The 20,156-nt window shown below is 54.9% G+C and overlaps 1 protein-coding gene across 1 annotated transcript; it reads left to right on the top strand.

Moving 5' to 3' along the window:
- Positions 1 to 15,874: 15,874 nt before the first annotated feature.
- LOC125101604 (uncharacterized protein C6orf223-like) lies at positions 15,875 to 18,946 on the top strand. Its single transcript, XM_047731994.1, is given in 6 exon segments — positions 15,875 to 15,913; positions 16,694 to 16,697; positions 16,772 to 16,856; positions 18,380 to 18,532; positions 18,579 to 18,672; positions 18,675 to 18,946. Coding segments are annotated over 6 exon segments (525 nt in total). The 3' UTR covers positions 18,825 to 18,946.
- Positions 18,947 to 20,156: the final 1,210 nt, after the last annotated feature.

Raw genomic sequence — 20,156 nt, 5'->3', positions numbered from 1 at the left:
AGGCCACCCCTCCCACTCCTGCGCTCCTTGCTCTCAACGAACTTATTTACTCGGCCATTTGACAAATATTTACTGAGCACCTGCTATGTGCCAGGCTCCGCGCTGGTTGCTGGGGATACGTCCGTGAGCAAAATAAACAAAAACCCCTGTCTTCTCTGAGTTCAGATTTGAGGAGGGGGAGTGTATTTATAGATGATAAACAAATAAATGAGTAAATGTCAGAGCATTGCTCTCATTTCCCAGGGCTGCCATAACAAGTCACCACAAACTTGGTGGCTTAGGACAACAGAAATGTATCCCCTCCAGCTTCAGAGGCTAAATGTCTGCAGTCAAGGTGTTGGCAGGGCTCAGCTCCCTCTAAAGGCTCCCGGAGGGGTGAATCATGCTTCTTCTAGTTTCCGGTGGCTTCTGGCAATTCTTGGAGTTCCTTGGCTTGCAGCCGCATCCCTCCTCTTGTTGGCTCCATCTTCACGTGGCTTTCTCCCTGTGCCTTCCCGTGTCGATCTGCATCTCTGCTTCCTTTTATTTTTTAAACTTATTTTATTTAAATTCAATTAGTTAACATAAAGCGTATCACTAGTTGCAGAGATAGTTTGGTGATTCATCTGTTGCATATAACACTCAGTGCTCATTCCATCACATGCCCTCCTTAATGCCCATCCCCCCGCTACCCCATCCCCCCATCTTCTCCCCTCCAGCAACCCTCAGTTTGTTCCCTCTAGTTACGAGTCTCTTATGGTTTACCTCCCTCTCTGATTTCGTCTTAGTTCTTTTTCTCTTCTTCCCCATGATCCTGTTTTGTTTCCCCAATTCCACGTATACCCTCCAATTCCATCCATGTCATTGTAAATGGTAAGATTTCATCCTTTTTGATGACTGAGTCATAGGCCTGTGTGTGTGTGGGTGTGGGTGTGTGCACGCGCACATGTGTACACCGCATCTGTGTCTCTGCTTCTTATAAGCACACTAGGTGTTGGATTTAGGGTTTGCCCTAAATCCAGGATGATCTCATCTCCAGAGTTTTAAACACTTCAGCAAAGACCCTATTTCCAAATAAGGTCACACTTTGAAGTTCTGGGTGGACTTAATTTTGGAAGAGGGACACATTCAACCGACTACGGTCATATTTGCAGGTACCAGCGGTTTGTACATGGATATATCATTATTGGGAGGGCCTTTTTAACCCAGTACAAATACGTTAGAAGAAATAATTTGGACATTATTGGAGAAAAATAAAGCATGGTAATATAGAAGGGGGTGGGGTGCCAGGGCTGGAGTGGGGAGGATAGGCTGTAGTTCTAAATAGGATAGTCAGGAAAAGCCTCACTGTAGAAGTGATATTTGAAGATGTCAAGGAAGTGAGGGGGCCATGTGGGTATCCTGGGGGGAAAGCATCCAGGCAGAGGGATCAGGCAGTGTAAAGGGCCTGAAGCAGAAGTGTGCCCAGCACATCGGGGGAATAAGGAAGCAGAGTGAGTGAGGGGCAGAGTGGTAGCAGGGTGGGATCACGTGGGGTCACACAGGTCATAATAAGGACTTTGGCCTTGACTTGGCACGAGATGAGAGCCTTGAGCTGAGGAGAGACAGGAATTGACTGTGTTGTCACAGCACCACTCCAGTTGCTAGGTTGGGTGTAGATCCGAGGGGGCCGTGGGCTACAGTGGTAACTCAGCCGCCCACACCCCCACCCCAATGAGGGCAGCCCATGGGCAACAGGCCCTCAATGACTCTGGAGTGGCTTCCCGGGCCTCTGCCATGGAGAGGCGCCTCCAAGCCCCTGCCACTGGACCCCCTGCCTACCCACAGGGCTCGGGTTTCCCCTTGTCAGCTGTACCCACCAGAGCATGGGAAAGTCAGCTTTCCAAGACGATTTCATCATTTTCCATTCGGAAAAGTTTGCTGCTCTGACCACTCCCTCCCCTGCTTCCAAGGCGGAGGATGAAGGACTGAGGCATTCTGGAGCTCAGGGGGCCATAGGCCGGGGCCAGCAGGGCTTCCAGACTGCACCATGGCTACCTCAGACCCCAGCTGCCCAGGCCTCCACTTGGGGACCCTCCCTGCCCCACATACCCGCTCCCTATGGCGTTCCCCAGGACTCCCCCAGTCACCGTCCTCCTGCCCTGGAGCCTACTAAGGAGCAGGCTCTGTAACTGTTAAGGGGCAGAAGCACTGAAGAGGGTTGTGCAAGTAGGGCAGAAGGACTCAGTTTCCTTCTCTATCATTTCTTCATAAAGGCAGAGCCACTGTCGGAAACCAAGCACCTGCCTTCACTTCTAAGGTAAGTAAAAACTTCCTTTAGTATCTCTGGGCCACAAGGTTTTCCCCTCTGTCATGTCCCTTACACCCATTGTCATTGTGAGGTCTGTCAACACATAGAGTTTGTCAGTGATGCAGAGCCTGTCAGCATTTGCAGAACCTACTGGGTTTGCAGAGCCTCTCTGTGTTTGCAGAACCTGCTAGGACACAGAACCTGTTGCTATTTGCTGAGATCATTTCTTTCATTCCTCCAGGCAGCCCCCACTCACTGATGGCTGGTAAAGTTCCCCCTCCTCCCTCCCTTGCAATGCCCCATAGCCCTCTCTAAGGTCTCCCCAAGTATCCACAGATTATTTTCCCAAAGGCCCCAAGAGGCACACCTCCAGAAACCTCATAGCCAATCCTCACGCTCCCCAGTGGGACTATATAAACTAAAGTTTGGGGGACTGGATGGAGCTGTCTCCACATGAACAGAAGAGCAACGCTCTCCCAAGCTGAAAAGAGCAGACAATTTGAAGCCAAGCAGAACTGGACCTCTGTCACTTCCTAGCTCTGGGGCTCCAGGCACCCTCTGAAGTTTCAGAGCCTCAGTTTCCTCAGCTGGGAAAATTAAGATGCATTATGGCATGGGGCTACGTGAGGTTCACTTGAGGCAAGTGATGGGAAAAGACTAAGTCAAATGGCTACCAATGACAAGCGCTTGTGTGGGCCAGGCATGGAACTCAACTCTTCCAGAAAAAGTCATCAAGGGCTAAAGAGGGCCCAGGCATTCCTGTTCTTAGGTCCTTGTGGTGAAAATAAGCCTGCAGGGTCTGAGCAAGGAGTTCAACTTACCTGGTCCCTGGCTGAGGCAGAAATATTTCAGGAACTTGAGAAAAGTCAATGTGGGAGCCCTTGGCCATTAACTACTCTCCTCCCTCCCCAAACTCTCAGTGTTATTTTGATAGTGAATGGGAGCTGGAAGGATAAGTTTCCCCTTAATGACTGTGAGCTCCCTGATGTAAGGGCTGTGTCTCCCCCTCAGGCTGGGACTTTCTGGGAAGTGCTGTTTCTCCCTTCAGACTGGGTTCCCTGAGGTCAGGGCTGTGTCTCCCCCTTCAGACTGTGGTTACCTTTCCCTCTCAGCCCCAAGGATACAGGGGTCTAAGCATCAGCCTGTCCTGCTGTATTCCTGCACCACTGAGTAACCACCCAAGGGAACTGAACATGATGGACAGAGATACAGGGCAGGGTGGGGCCATCCTGAGGAAGAAAGTGCTGGTAAAGGGTCCCTTCTCTGAGTACTTGGCTCAGGACCTCAGAGGGTTCAGCACAGAGTCAGTGGGCTTAAGTGCCAGCCATATGCAAAGCCCAGCGGCAGGTGCTTTGGCAGAGACCAAAAGGACCTTTCTGTAGTGTCTGGGAGACAAGCCTGGGGGCTGCGGGTGCTGAGTGCTGGGGTGGGTGCACACAGAGGTCTGGGTGAGAAAATAGGAGTGGTCTTCCCAGTTGGGTAGCCTCCACACAGGAGAACCTGATGAGACCAATCCCTGGGATCAGGTTGAAGGCCTCGGAGCTTTGGCCCTGAGAGGATCCCTGAAGGCCCCTCCTTCATCCCGCCCACCCCATCCCATCCTCACTTATCTGGCAGCCTTGGTCCTTGTTTTCCTGGAGCTCGTCCTCCCCATTCCCTTCAGCCCTACTCAAGGCTGAGCCATCTCTCATCCTGCTTCTGCACAGCACAGTCCTGGCTGGGGTTGGGGAAGCAAGGGAAGGAGCTTCAAGAGCTCACAGAGGGCCCTTTGGGATCCACCTCTGCTCCTGAACCCCCCACATCCCTCACCTTGAAGCCCGTCACAGTCCAGGAATGTCTCACAAGAGGGATACATGGGGTGTTCTAGAGAAGGAAGGAGGAACCCTGGAGGAAGCCCTTGCTTCCATCCCCTGCCTCCACACCAGGCAGTCATTCCATAACCAGCCAGGCAGAAGCTCCAACCAGGTTTTCCCACTTCTGCTCTTCTCTAGCAAAGCGAAACCAACCCATTTCTATTCTCAGCCCAGCACTGGGTTCCTGAGCGAGGAGGATCTGGGGTCCTCAGAGGGATTCCATTCTCACAGCACCCACACTTAGCATGTGTGGGCAGCGGGGTGCACATAAAGGTAGCAATGGTGAGGGAAGGTCAAGTTGACCCAGGCTCAGGGAGCCCCAGTCTAAGAGGGGAGACACAGCCATGCCCTCAAGGACTCCATGCCCAGCATGGAGCCCAATGCAGAGCTTGAGCTCATGACCCTGAGATCAAGACCTGAGCTGAAATCAAGGGTCAGATGCTTGGGCACCTGGGTGTCTCAGTCGTTAAGCGTCTGCCTTCGGCTCAGGTCATGATCCCAGGGAGGGTGGATAGAGCCCCGCGTCTCCCTGCTCAACGTGAGGCCTGCTTCTCCCTCTCCCACTCCCCCTGCTTGTGTTCCCTCTCTCACTGTGTCTTTCTCTGTCAAATAAATAAATAAAATTAAAAAAAAAAAAAAAGAGTCAGACACTTAACTGACTGAGCCACCCAGGTGTCCCAGGGAGCTTCCGACCTGATGGAAGTCGAAACTGTCTCTTCTGGAATAGCTTGCTCCAATGGGGGAAACAGAGCCCCTGCCCTCTGACAGTCCCCAGCCCGAAAAGGAAACTCAGCCACTGACCCTTCAGGGCTGGTCTGACTTGGCATTGAACACCTCAATCCCCAGTCAGAGAGCAAAGACCAAGAGGTCGCCATCTCCTGTCTTGTGTCAAGGTCCTTTCCACCTAGCCCAAGGATTAAGGATAGGACAGACACAGAGCTGGAAGAAAACAGAGACCCCTATCCTGACTGGCCACTGGCCGGCAAGCTCCTTCCCGGGCTATCCTAGAATCCTGCTAAAAAGCATTCCTCTCCAGGTAGGAGTGGACCCTAAGAGTGACCTCACCTTGTCCCATCAACCCCTTCTCTCACCCCAGACACTGATTATGGTGAAAGGCAGACCCATGGGGTGAGGGAGTAGGAGAGGCCTGATAAGCTGACCTTCCTCTAACTCCTGTTTTGGCTGAAGCAGACCAGTGGGCTGTTTGGTCTGTGGGCCCAGGGTGGACAGGAGACACTAGAGGGGAGGGGCTCCTAGGTCCAAGGCCCTACTGGGTGGGGACAGCCCATACTCTGGCAGAGCGCCAGGACATACATTGCCCTGCTGAGGTCCCCTACCATCAGGACATGGCTCTACTCGGGCCCTCGGGATGGCCACCCACTTCACTCTATGGTCCCCACCTCAAGCAACAAGGGTCTCCCCTGGGCCTCCCCCACAGCTTCACCATTCACCACAGGTCACTGGTACTCTCCTGTCTAGCAGCCTATCCCCTCAAGGGGTAAAAGAGAAGGAAAGCATTTTCTCCCTAAGGGAAACTGGGGACAGAGGCTGACGAAGACCTGTCCCAAACCCTGTCCATTCACTCCTCAGCAGCAGTGCGGTGGGGCTGTAAGAAGAATCCAGGGAAGACCACGTTCAGTCTGGGGCAGTCGAACGTAATCCATGTGTTAGATGACAGCAGAGAATTGTTTTGTTCCGTTTGGGAGTGGCTGTTGCTTTATACGGAAAAGTGGGTTTCTTTTTCCAGAGATGAGTTCTGAAGTGATGAGGAGTGATATGCCATAATGTCTAGAATTTACTTTGAAATGCTTAAACATAAAAAAAGAAGCGAATCTGGCAAAATGTTCATTGTTCTATCTTTGTAATGGAAATTTGCGAGTTTGTTGTTTTATTCTAGGTGACTGAATGTTTAGTTTTTCATAATAAAATGTAAAAAAAAAAAAAGGGAAAGAAACACCAAATGTTGTACTCATGTGAGTTTGAAAACCAACTCTACCACTTCCCTGCTGTGTGGCCTTAGGCAAGTCACTTAACTTCTCTGGGCCTTATTCCCTCAGTTAAATGGTACAACTACACACCCTCTCAGTAGGGTATTGTGAGGATGAAACATAGTAGCTAATGGGGAATGCCTAGCTCCACGCCTTGGACATAGTAAGTACACACTTAAAAATGGTTGTTTGTGGGCCGCCTGGGTGGCTCAGTTGGTTAAACATCTGACTCTCAGTTTCAGCTCAGGTCATGATCTCAGGGTCGTGGGATCAAGCCCCATGTTGGGCTCCCACTCAGTGGGGAGTCTGCTTGGGAGTCTCCCTCTCCCTTCCCCTCTCCCTTTCCCTCTGCCTTTCCTGCCCTCTAAAATAAATAAATAAATGGTAAAACAACAACAACTTTAAAAATGGTTGTTTGTGAAATGAATGGAGAGAAGGCTGTGTGTGGAAGGAGTGTCTTCTCAACGCCCGAGCCTCGGTTATCTCAGCCTTCAATAAGCAGCCATTAATGGTATCACCTAGGTCAACAGCCACCCCCCACCCCATACTCCATGCCAGTGTTGGAAGCTGGGGAGGAAAGAAGGCTGGTGGGTAGCAGAGCCCCTCTTCGCAGGACCTGGGGACGCTGGTTCCTCACAAGGAATCCTGGTTAGCGGGCGCCCTCCTCATTTGGTATCCAGACCGGGGAAAGAGCAACCCGGCTCTGGTCATGTCTCATTATCCAGCTCCGAAGACAGTCGGGGCTGGGGATTGACCCCCTCCTCACCATCCTCCCCTATCCTCCCCTGAGGAGCAGGGCAGGAAGGCATGAGAACCCCATCCCAAGGACAAGGGCAGTGGGGTGTGCAGGCGGTAAGGAGAGAAGACCAACACTTTCCTATTTTGGGAGGTAGGAAGCAGCAGGTGGCTGGCTGGTGTGGGACATGTGAAGGCTCCTGCCAGGGGCCATGTGACCAGCGGCAGGGCATGGCACAGCACGGCCTAGGCCCTTCCTGAGCCTACAAGCCAGATGCACTTGCGACCACAGGGGAGGGAGCCCTGGTTTCTCTACCACAAGAGCATCCTCCCTAAAGGAGCGCGTAAGAACACCTGGAACCCACCGCCCCCCTAAATCCTGCAAGGGCACCGGCTCCAGGACCCAAATGTCCTGAGGAGCTCCCTGTCTGCATGGAAATATACCACATTTGTACTCCAGGAGCTCCTAAGATGAGAGACAACGCCTTCACCCTGAGGAGGACCCCAGTCTAAGGAGGGAGACACAGCCCCTGCCTGAGAAAGCATGAGTTTGAGAGGGGAGGCCCATCTGCGGGAAAAGGCTGGCCATAGTAGGGGTGCTGGGGCTGGGTGGGGGGCTCCATTCACCTGGCGGTGGCCCAGTGTGGCGGATTCCTTTGGGAGCCAGGTTATTTTGGGGTGGACAGAGGAGCAGGCAACTTCCCAGATGAAAATAGCCTTCCCGGGGTGTCATTCCAGAGATGTGCGTACGTCCCAGATGAATGCTTGTCACACGGCTGTGCTCCTCTGGCACCTCCCAGGCAGGCCAGGCAGAGCCAGACTGGCTCCGTCCAAGAAGAGCCTTGTTTCCTAATCAGGGCAGTGTGGGAACATGGCTCTGGCCTCCAGGGGGGCCACCCAAAGCTGCCCGCTACTTGCCCAACTCCTTCTTCAAGGGGCCGCCAGCCACCTCCTTGAGGAAGCCTCCCCGTACCAGCACCAGCAGTGGGAAGCCCTCTGCCTCCCCAGTGGGGGGCCCAGTTTGCCATTTCCTGCAGTCTGGGGCTCCCCTTCCAACGGGGGCTCCCTGACAGCAGAGCTATGTTCTGCTCTCAGACTGGGGGCTTCCAGAGGGCAGGGCTGGTTCTACTCACCACCTTGTTTCCAGTACAGAGGGAAGAAAGCAGACCCAGGACTTGAGAGCCCTGGGTTCTCATGGTGACTTTGGGGTCACTTGGCCCTCAAGGGCAATGGACTGCCTGGCTTGCCTCCTAAGAGCAGAGATGCTCTGGTCACAGATCCAGGTTCCAGCTCCAGCCTGGGCACTTCCAGGCCCCACCCCCTTACCCCACTGACCTTCCACAGGGTCCTAAGGAGAGCAGCAGCTCCCGCCCTGGGCGGGTGGGGGACTTGAACGAGATAACACGCACAAGAGATTTGGCCCGGTGCCTGGCCAAGGGTAGTGGAAAGGTAAACCAAAGAAAGACCCAGTGGGCCAGTTCTCAGGCCAGCTGTGGGCTGGGCAGAGATCTAGTCTCCATGACCCCAGAGTCCGGGGCCAAGGCTGGCCCTAGAAGGCCACAGGTCCCTGGCAAGCCCAGGGATAGGCTAAGGCCCTAAGCTACAGTTCCAGGAACAGGGCACAGTCTGAGCATTTGGGGTGGCACTTGCTCTCCCTTCCTCCTTTGCAACTCTCCCTCTGGCCCCCCCACTTCCAGCTGTCTTTGGTCCTTGTCCCCCACCATGCCCACCCTGCTTTTCCTGCCCCCCCACCACCACCACGTGGAAGAATCCAGCTACTCTGCACATGTGACATTTGGCATGGCGTGACCCCTCAGAGCTGGGCAGGGGCTGGGGACAGACCCAGACAACATAAACACATCCCCGGAGTTTACATTGCAGGGACCAGGAGTACACACCAGTCGGCTGGCTGCTGCCCCTGTTTATTCCCTGAAGGTTCACAGCCAGGGCGCCACTGGAGGAGGAGGGCGGAGGCAGTCTTCAGGTGGCTGCAGCTGTCTGGGTGTCCATGTGATAGGGACCCCAGGAAAACCTGTAGGCCGCCGAGGCCACCCTCTCCTGCCTCATCCCAGCTGCCCTACCCATCTCCCGGGACCATATGCTGGTACCTGTGGGAGTCTGGACCCAGATGGCCGCCCTGTGCCTGCACTTTGGGGCCCCTAGGCCCTTCTACCCTTTGGCTCCTGCCCTGCTCCAGGACCCTAGCTCAGACCTCAAGGCACTTTCTCATGTCAGGTGGAGCCAAGCCTTGCTCGAGGCAATCATTGTTCATGCTCTCCCTTGAATTTTCCCTGGGGAAGGGGGTGGTTTACTTTTCTATGCACGTCCTATCACTCACCACCTTCTCCACCTACTCTGGGAAGCAGGCTGGGCTGGCTGGGGCAATCCATTGTCCACACGGGAAGGTTGAGGCCCAAAGGGAACACCAGCCCCAGGTCCCACCCACGGCTACCTGTGGTATCTGCATTCAAGATAGACGGAAATGAGAGCCTTCCTTGCAGCAGCCCCACGAAGTGAGTCACTTTACAGGTGAAAAGACGGAGGCTTGGGGTGGTGAAGTGAGGACCCACCCATGGTTGCCCAGGTGGTGAAGTCAGGATTCAAACTCAGCGCTGCCTGTTTCCAAATGGCTTGTGCGCTCCTTCCCAGCCCACTGCCCAGCCTTCACCCTGAGAGTCCAGGCACCTTTTGAGAATGTGCAGAAGTCCACGCGGTTCTCGAAAGGGCTCAACCCTTCTTTCTTCCTCTTTCCTCCTAAGATGCTTATATTGGAACACCGGAGTGTGTCCATTAACGAGTTTACCCTCAGGCACAGTGCAAAGCCCCGAGTCCCGCACGGAGAGTCGGTAGGACTAGCACTAATAATAATAAAAATAATAACAATCCTCCATGCTCCTTGGGCACTTGCTGTGGGCCTGCTTCTGCTAGTCCTAGTGCTAGAAGTGCTAGAGATACAATATCTCCGGCGACGCACACAACTCTCTGAGCCTATTAGTAACTCGATTATGCACCCAATTTACAGTCCCCAAGACTGAGACACAAAGAGGAGAAGCTAGTTGTCCAAGGTAACAGCTAGAAAATGCCAGAGCCAGAGCCAGGTCTGGGATCCACAGCCAGCATGCTAAACACAGGAGGTCTGGATGGAGGCTGATGTTACAGACCAGTGTAAACCGTATAGGTGTGAGTGTGCGCACATGCATGTACACACACACAGCACCCAGCGAGGGGGTAGGCGAAGCTGAGCCCCCGGGTGCAGAAGGAATCGGAATGGGGCAGGGTAGCTGGAGGAAGGGCTCCTGGAAGTGGTGGGTTGTGTGTCAGGGCATAAAAGACGGGAGAGATACGGACCATTCCCAGGGTGTCAGACCTCGGGCAGGACTCCTCTCCAAAGGCCACTCCCACGACCTAGAACGTGGTAGGGTTGAATAGTGTCCTCAGAATGACCGAACAGTGCTAACATGGTGGTAGAAGTCCCAACAACAGTGTGGTGGAGCTGAGCAGAAGTTGGGGGCAGGCGGTGGCGGGGTGATGGTGGAGGGGCCGGCGATGAGGAAGTCGGGGATGGAGTGAGTGATAGAAGTGAGGACATAGATACCTTTCCTCTACCCTCTAGGACAGCCCTTTCCAGGGCACACCGGACATCACATGCTCCTAATCCTCACAGCTGCCTTCGGGGAGGCATTTTTAGCCTCATTTTATAAAGGATGACAATGAGCCATGGACAAGTCCCATTCTGCTCGCCCAAGGTCACAAGGCCAGGAAGCTGGCCTGGGCTCACTGCCTTCGGAGCAGGGCACCAGGCCAGCGTCCAGATGCCATGGGTGGGTGGCCCGGAGGCCATTCTGCACTCCCAACACAGCGGGCTCAGTCCTCCTCCGTTTGGGGGAGCAGGGAGTCGCAGAACTAGGTGACAGGGGAAGCAGTCCTAAGCCCAGCCTCACCACGGACACGCCATAACCTTTGCTGGGCAGTGGCCAAGGCAGATGTCAGCTGCCAAGTGTCAGCGGGCCGGTGGGGGCAGAGCCAGTGGAGCCTGGCGGGAGCCCCACACACCAGGCGGATGAAGTCAGGGGTGGGAAATAATCTTGGAATCAGAGGAAGGCTCGCTTTGGGGTAACATTCCTGGAAAGCTCTGCTCTGATTGGCTTGAGGTTGGGGTTTCTGCCCAGGCCTTTCCAGTCAGGAGCAAGTTTATTAATAATCTCTGTCCTGACTCCTGGTCTCACCCTGGGGAGAAGGCAGGGCTTCCTGGGATTTCTGTCCCCTCACCCCAGGGGCGGTGAGTCCCACTGTGGAGGGGTTGGGGGCGGGGGGGAGACAGAGACCTAGCCCTTAGATCTAGGCAAGGAGTGCAAACGCCCTACACCCCCAGACTAAGTTCCCCACCCCCTGCAGCCCCAGGGATCACTCTGCTTTAGTCACGGGTGAGGGGAACAGGTGAGCCTGTTCTGTGAGTGCCCTCGTGAGCCCCAGGTGCGCGTGGGCGGCAGCGCGGGGACAACTGAGCATGAGGGTTGTGCTAAGGCCTCAGGAGCAGGCGGCCTCCCTCTGCAACTCATCAGCACCCAAGGCCTAAATTTACTGCCTCCACTCCCCCGCCCGCTGGCTCTGACCTCATTAGGCTCCTGTCCCTTTCCCAGGATGGGGAAGAGAAGGAATGACTCCTTAGTTCGAAGAGCAAGATCCCTTGTGGGAGGAGGGAAAGTCCTGAGGGTGGGGGAAGGGGAGATGGGGCACAGAGCTTAATATAGTCACAGGGCAGGAGGAAGATGTCAGCTCCTATTACACCTGCCACCTCGCCCCCATCATATGACCCAGCTCCCTCTGGCGAGGCGTGGGCAGGGTGAGAAGTCCTTTGGTCCTGGGAAGGGCTGGGGGCTGCTCCCCCTCCACACTGCCCCGCTCAGCTGGGTGGTCCTGACTTGAAGGGAGGGGAGGGAAGAGAAGGAGTCTCCAGCACTGATCCCAGCATGGATCCCAAAGGGACCGGTCTCTCTGATCCACACGGTCCCCCACCTCCCTCCTTCACCCCCAGATTCATGGTCCCAAATGACGGCACACCTGTGGGCAGAGCCCCAAACCAGATTAAGGGGCTTGAGAGTCAGGATGCAAAGTTGCTGTGAAAATAGGGTTCAAGACAAGCCCTTCTTGCATTGAAGTCTGAGCCCTGTCCCCCACTGCCCACACGGAGGGGGAGACACAGTGCTGCCCTGGGGGAGGCCCAGTGTGATGAAACACTCAGGGACAATCCCCTCTGCTGCGCTTCCTGTGTGACCTTGGGCGTTCACCTTGACATTTCAGAGCCCAAGCCTTCTTGTCCGTGAAGGGGCCAACTCTGCCACATCCCTCAGAGGTGCTCGGTGCTTGCCTGGCAGGGAGCAGAAGCTGAATAAAGGGTCATTATTCCTCTGTAGTGGGGGCTTTTGGTGGAAAAAAATCATCGCCTTTGGTCTTTAACAGGGGATTACATTAGCATCCCGGACACGCACTATTCCCACCTGAAGACGGGTCATCTATGGAAGGTCTGGCTGCCCTGACACGCCTCCACAGTCTCCCCTGGCAGCCCCAGGCTTGGCATTTATAGTCAACGAATATCTGGAAAGTCAGCCACACAAGTGGCCCCAGGCCTGAGGACACAGGTGCACCATGGGACAAGGCATCCACCCTAGAAGACGCTCTCCTATGGCTGGCTTCTGGTCATGGACTGCCTGGAAACCAGTTTTTCAAATTTACTTTTTATCGAGGTGTAAGATTTGTGGAACAAATCGCACAAATCTTAAGGGTAGAGCTTGGCGAATTTGTTCATATGTACATGCCTGTGTAGACCTGGCCCATATTAAGCACGCAGTATTTACAGCACCCCAGGAAGCTTCCTCAAGCCCCAACCAGTCGATCCCTTGCCCCAGAGGTAACCCCTATTCTAACTGGTGTCCCCACAGATTGGCTTTGCCTGTCCTTGAACCCCATACAAATGGACTCCAAGGGCATGCCCTCTGTGTCTGACCCAGTCTGTTCAGCCTGAGGTCTATGCACGTTCCTGTGAGTGTTCCTGCAGGTTTTTTTCTTCCTTTTTCATGGCCAAGTAGCCTTCCATCGAATCCCTCACAGCTCATTTATCTGTTCTTTTGATGGAATTTGGGTTGTTTTGGGTTGTAGAGAGAGAAAAAAAGAGAGAGAGAGAGCACATCCATGTGCACCAACAGGGGTGGGTGGGCAGAGGGACAGGGAGAGAACCTTCAGCCGACTCTGAGCTGAGCGCGGAGTCTGATGCAGGGCTCGATCTCACGACGCTGAGATCACGACCCGAGCCAAAATCAAGAGTCTGACACTTAACCAACCGAGCCATCCAGGCGCCCCTCCACTTCTGATGTAATATGATTACGGCAGCCATAGCATTCTTAGACACGTCTTTTGGTGGCATAAACACGGCGACTCATTCTGGAGAGCACGATTTGGGGATCGATGCGTCATTAAGAACTCCAGGGAGGCATGGAGAGATTAAATGTTACTCTGAGTTCCCCAGAGGGTATACGCAGAGGGTATTCCACTAAGTGAACTAAGTCAGGCAGAGAAAGACAAATACCATATGATTTCACTTATATGTGGAATCTAAAAAAACAAAACAAAGGCGCAAACAAACCAAAACGGATGCATAAATACAGAGACCAAATGGGGAGGAAGAGGAGCGGAAAAGGTGAAAGGGATTAAGAGGTACAAACTTTCAGTTATAAACTAAGTAAGTCACGAGGATGAAAAGTACAGCAGAGCGAATATAGCTAGTAGTCAATGATATTGCAGTAAAGTTATATGGTGACAAATGGTGACTACCATCTTACATATCATCTTCTTATCTTGGGGAGTACTGGAGCGCTCAGTCACTATGCGGGACACACAAATAGAACATTGTCACTCAACTGTACTTCAGTGTTTAAAAATTTAAAAGTAAAAACTTATTGAGCTCCTATCTTAGACCATGAGCTTTTTTGGGTCCACTGGCCACTCACAGGGGAAGGAGGACAGACACAGAGGCACACCCAAAAGGAACTCCACCAACCTCATCACTGAACTCAGAGCCAGTCATGTGTGTGAGTTTGTGTGTGTGTGAGTGTGATTATATTCATTTCCTAGGGCTGCCATAACAAACTGTCGCAGACTTGGTGGCTTAAAACAACAGGAATTTAATCTCTCATAGTTGAGGAGGCCAGAGTCTGAAATCCAGGCGTTGGCAGGCTTTCTTTATTCTGGACGCTCCGAGGGAGGGTCTTGCATGTCTCTCCACTGGCTTCTGGTGGTGGCGGGCAGTCCTTGGGGTTCCCTGGCTTCGAGCTGCCTCTCTACCATTTCTGCCTCCTCTGTCTCTGACCTTCTTCCCTGTATGTCTCCGTGTCTCTGTGTCTCCAATTTTCTCTCTCCCTAAGAAAACAGTAGTCACTAGATTTAGGGTTCTCCCCTAATCCACTGAGATATCATTTCAACCTAAATACATCTACCCAGACTCTTTTTCCAATGAAGGTCAAGTTCCCAGATACTGGGGGTTAGGACTTCAACCTCTCTCTGGAGGGACACATTCTCCCAACAAGTGATTATGACTCAGCACGTTTGTATGTGAGTGTACCTGAGTGTTTGTGTGGGTGTATACAGCGAGAGGGAGCACAGTGTGTGTGTGCACGTGCTTGCCAGGGCATGTCCACATTGGTGTCCCCGGCTGTGCTTTCGTGGCCGTGGGCACGTGGACGTGAGCAGGTGTGCCTGTGTGCCCCTGTGCGCAGGGCTTTAGGGACCCCGCTGGCCCTGCTGAGGAGGGTGGTAAGGCAGCATGGCCGCCCAGCGGCCCAGCTCCTTGCTGTGGCCGAGGACGTGCTTGGGGCTATCAGGGGTGGGCAAGTGGGGCCTTGCCTCACAACTCCCGAGAGTGAGCTGGGCCAAGCAAGGACAAGGCTATTTGCTTAGCTGGGCCAGGGCTGGTAGGCTGAGGAAGTGGCTCTGGGTGGCAACGCCTATTCCCCGGTCCTTTTCCAGTAATGTTCCTAGAAAGCCCCTCCACCCAAGCTCCCATCCCCTGCTCCTACCTGGATGGGGAGGCTCTGACTGACTCACACCCTCTCCGGGCTGGAAGCCAGTCCTCACCTCCCGCCCTGCCAGGCAGGTAGGGGTGGGGCAGGTAGCCAGCCCCTCCCAGGCCCCACCCCCAGGCCCCACTACCACCGAGTCAGCCACCATGTCCAGCCTAAGGCCCCCGCAAGGGGGTGGGGGAGAGAGAGAAAGAGGCAAGTGCACGTTCAGGTTAAGGCCCAGAATGAGGGCTGCTAATCTCCCAGGACAGTTCTTTTAGGCAAACCCCCCACCCAGAGACAGGACATGGCAGCGTCTCCTCCATAGTTGGCTTAAGGCCCGCTCAGAGCCACTCATCTCATTTCACCCTCCCAACCAAGTTTAAATGGGGTTCTCCTCATCCCCATTTTACAGATGTTATTGCGGGGTCCTAAGGAGTTAAACGGCCTGTCTAAAATTACACACGTGTGTTTACGTCTGTCGGCATTTTTTTATTCTCCCTGGAAATCCACACCCTACCCGCTCCTCCTCGCTCAGACCACAGCTGCTCTCACGGCAGCCCACCTGCCCACCACGCACGCCCCCTTGAAGTGTGGTCTTGTTCCCACTCTGCCCCAGGAAGACCCCCTGGCCCGTGGGGTGGCCAGACAAATTAGGGGGTGGTCTATCCTTCTCCTCCCACCCTCCTGGACTTCTCTGCAGTGTTCTGGTTTGGGGTTTGGTGTGGCTGTGAGTTTACTGCCTCTCTGAGAATGCTGGAGGGTCTGTGTGCGCACGTCTGGAGGGTGGGGCTGTCTGGGCTCGCAGGTGTAGCTCCAGCTGGGCACACAGGAGGGCAGAGGGCAGAGCTGCAGTGGGATATGCATTGCACAGGTTGTATCTGTGAGTGTGCCTAGGCACAGATGTGTCAGCCCCTGCGGGTGTTCATGTTTGGGTGCCTATGGCATGACTCCTCCCTTCTCTCCCCTTACCATAGAATGGCCACCATCCTCTGTTTCCAGACTCCTGGCCCCCAGGTAAGAGCCTGGTAAAAGCAGCCGACATCTGGGGACAGAGACACCTGAGTGTGAGGCCCTGCCTGCTCTGGCCACCCGAGCCCTTGAGCTGGCCCCACCCAGGCAGCGGGAGTGTCCTCATCCAATGGGATGGGGTGACACGGAGGAGGAGGAGGCAGCCCTGCAGCTTCTCCCGCCCCCAGGAATACAGGGAGCACCCGGCTCCCTACATGGGAGGCTCATTACCCCAGCACTCAGTGGTTTGGAGCAGGGGCGGGGGGGAGGGGTCATGCCAGGACTTGGCACATACTACAAAGTGTGGGGGGCACCCCCAGCACTCCCGCCCGCCGCTGGCCGGGGGAGGGGCTGTGACGTTCGGTGGCCTCATGCTGCTGAGAGGAAGTAGCTAATTGCCGACCTGATGACTGGGCAGACTGAGGAATGGGGTGATGATGCCACTCACGGAAGCGGGCGCCCCAGCACAAGGAGGGGGCCCAGCAGGGATGGGGTGGGCCAGGCCAGCCTCTGCAGAGGCTGAGGTGGTTGTGGCCAAAGGAGCAGGGGGTGGGGGGTTGTTGAGGCTGGGATCGTGGGAAAGGACTTCTCCCCAGCTTCCCTCAGCTTTAAGGGAAAAGAGTTGAGAGGCCCCAGGGGATGAAGGGATTTGGGAAGGGGCTACAGGGGGTGGACAGGGAGGAGATGGTGGCAGAGGCTTCTTTACTCCCCTCCCACCAACACTCCCCAACCTTCCCAAGTTTCCCACCCTTGCCCTTGGCCACTCTCTGGCCCCTGTGGCCCTAGGCTGGTGAGGAAGGAGGGAATAGGTGGAGGGCTCTTTTCACCATAAGACCCCCACCGCCGGCACTGGGGTATAAACAGTATACCTGGTGGTACCCAGTCTGCTGAAGATCAGGGCATCCAGAAGGGGTGAGACGTCACGTGTCCTTGAGGATCGGAAGAGCAGGTGCTTTGGACAGAGAGAATGGAACAGGCAAAGGCTGGGCAGTTGGCTTTAGTGAGGCTAATGGAGGATGGGGGCTTGGCTGCCATGGTTATGGGGGGGGGGACAGGGCCCTTCTGTACTGAGAGCCACACTGTCCCTTCCTGGCACAAACTGAGTAATCAGACTTAGAGCTTCTCCCACAATGCTGGCCACAGACTCTGGCCCCCGCAGGCCTTTTGCCTCGACTGCCAGAGGAAGGACCAAGTCAGGAGCTACACAGGATTGGGGGCCCCACCCCCCAAATCCCCAGGTGCATCCACCTGAGAGAACCTGCCCGCCCTGAGCGCCAAAAACCAGGACCCATCCATCTGTAGGTCAGTGCTCCGGGCCCTTAGCGCCCCCTGTGGGCAGGGAACTATACTAATGGGGGGAGGCCATCCACCTGCCTGAGGGAGGAGACAGACACGCCCCCCACCAAAGCACACAGGCCTTGCCTGAGGGTAAGCCCGGTGGTGCTGCGATGAAGGGGACTCAGACATTGACCTACTAGCTCCAGTCTGAAATTCGGCTCGTCCTCGGGAAGATCCCACTCCGATGGAGACGTGTTCTATCATCAAAGCTCCATTCTGAAGGGAGAAAGAGTACGGGGCTTCAAGAAAATTAGTCTGAGGGTAGAGACACGCGGCCACATAGAATCCTTCTGGAGCCCTCAATCTGTTGCAGACATGGATTAGACATTTCAGTGACTTCAGTACTGCTAGAAAAAATTACAAGATGTCCAGTTAAATTTGAAATTCAGATAAACGACGAATAATGTTTTAGTATAAGTATAGCCCATACAACATATGGGGCGTACTTATACTAAAAAAAGTATCCATTGCTTATTTGGGATTCAAATTTAACCGGACATCCTGTGTTTTTACTTGTCAAAGCTGACAACTCTAGATGCGTCCAATCTAAGGGAAGAAGGAAGGGGAAGGACCCCCAGAAACCAAAATGCAGGTAAACATTACAGCGTGCTCCAGCTCAGGAGAGTGGTGGTGGGGCGAGAGGGGAGTCCTGGGGCGCTGGCTCGCAGCAGTTTAAAATTCCTTCCAGGCCAGATCCCTAATCCCTTGGTGCACAATGGCCGCCTTCTCCCCCACCGCCTGCGCCCACGCCCTCCCCCGCGGGGCCGTGGCAGTGCCACCACGGGCCTCTTTAAGCCCCTTTGAAGCAGGCAGAGCCCCGCGCCGCGGGAGGCCCCGCCGCTATGCCAGCTATGCCAGCTATGTCCCTGCCGCCGCCGGCCACCACTGCTCCCCATTAATGCTGGCTAATCTGGCTAATAAATAAACTCCCCTCCCAGCCTCAGCCCCCCACTGGCTCCTCCCCGCCCCCCAAGAATTGATTTCAGGGCTCAGGTAAAACATGCGTCCCCATTCCCTTCTGCTGTCTTTCTCTGTCTCCTTTTTTTTTTCCTTTCGCCCTCCTAGACCTATTGCCCAACTCTGACTGAATTTGGGGAGTCTTTGCCTCGAGCTTTGCATCTTCATCTCTTTCAGTCCACCTGCGCGCGGGGAGCGGGCCACATGGCTAGGTGCTGGGACACCACTCAATGCCCCGGGAAGATCCGCGGGACGGAAGAGCGCCCCCTGGAAGCCAGGGGAGGTGCGGGTCACGCCTCCTCCTGGCCACGCCCTCCCGCCCCCGCGGAAGTGGGGCGCCTGGCGAGCAGCCCCGGGACAGGTGACTCCGCGCCAGGGGAAGGCGATGGCGCCTCCCGCGGCAGGAGTCTTTTCTCCACGGCCTCTGCCGCCCCCTGCGTCCCCACCCAGGCTTCGGAGAGTCTGACTCAGAGCCGAGCTCGCATCGCTTCACCTCCTACCACGCACCCGGAGCGCGCGGAGAAATTACAGGATTGCAGGGGCACGGCTAATGCGCTCTAATTACCCACCGCCGCTCTCCTCCGCGGCGCTCTGCTGCGCTGGGCCAACGCGCCCTAATTAGGCCGCCCCTCCCCGGTCCCAGAACCCGTCCCCAGTCCCCAGTCCCCAGGAGCGCGCGCGTTGGCTTTGCCCGCCGACGCCTGCTGTCGCCTTCCTAGACTGCCCCAGAAGAGAACCCTGACACGCCACCTGTGATGGAGAGAGGGAAGGAGCAGGACTTGGAGATCCGAGCCTCAAGGGTCAAAAAGCGGCCTTGCCCCTCCCTCCCGTGAGCCGATAGCCCTGAGTTGTATGTCCGTAAGGGACAGGGGACTCCGAGAGTGGGGAGGAGGCAGGACCCGTTTCGTTGACAAGGACACTGAGGCCCGTGGAAAGTAACTGCCCAAATAAGGGCACCACGGCAAAGAGTATCCCCATTTTGGACTTGAGGTACAGAAAATTGAAGGCTGTCGCTGGGAAGGCCACCCAGCCAGAACTCCCAGCACGGCTTATTTCAGGGCTTACGACCCACCCCACAGGCTCCTTCCTCTGACAGGGAAATTACCCTCCCACCAGGAAAGGTGATACCCCCATCGCAGACCTGGAACCCCCCTGGGAGGCCAGAAGGCCCACCAGCTGTGGCCTGTGGGTCAGAAGGGAGCTAGTGAGGAGGGGCTAAAAAGTCTTGCATCCCTGGAAGGGTGGGAGAGGCCCTGAGACCCAGAAGCCAGGCCCTGTGGCGGGCCGCAGGAGGAGCAACTTGGCTGTCAGCTTCTTTATCCAAACCAGGCTCCATTTCCTCTATCAGGAATTCTTTCCTGATGTCCAGGGGGTTGCCGACGCGTGGCCTTGGGCCAGGTTTAATCTTTAGTGAGGTTTTGTTTGGCCTGCAATGAGTATGTGTTTTGGTTGTTGTTTTTTTTTTTTTTTTTTTAATTGAATATGAGAGCTGACAGTGTGAGCTGTCTGATTGCCCTCCCCATTGACAAAGGTCAGTGCGGTTAGACTAGTCCCCAAAGGCATTTGGGTTTGAGACCCCTGATTGAGACCAGTCCACTTGGCCTTGCCTTTAACCTTTCCTCAGGAGCCAGGATTTTTGTCTGCACTAATGCCACCCCCTGGAAGTCTGCACATTTCTTGGTAAGCCTGCCCAGGTGAGTGACCCTGGGAGTCCTTCTTTAGACTTCCCACATGCGGTGGTTGGGGAGCTGCACATGCCTCTGGAAAACCCTCTTGTACCCCATTTTTTTTTTCATCTTCAGTTTCAATTTGCGCCTTGGGTGTGCCTTCCTCAGCAGGAATGACAATTGCTTTTCTGCCATGAAACTAAAGTTTCCTTGAGGGCAGGATATTAGATCTCTCCCTTTAGTCTAGGATCTTACTGAGGGCTAGGGAACTGGGGTGTGGAGGTAGT

This window comes from Lutra lutra, chromosome 6 (assembly GCF_902655055.1).
Source record: "Lutra lutra chromosome 6, mLutLut1.2, whole genome shotgun sequence".
Taxonomy (NCBI): Eukaryota; Metazoa; Chordata; class Mammalia; order Carnivora; family Mustelidae; genus Lutra; species Lutra lutra.
The sequence above is the reverse complement of the archived record's forward strand: the minus strand, read 5'-3'. Positions and strand labels throughout refer to the sequence as shown.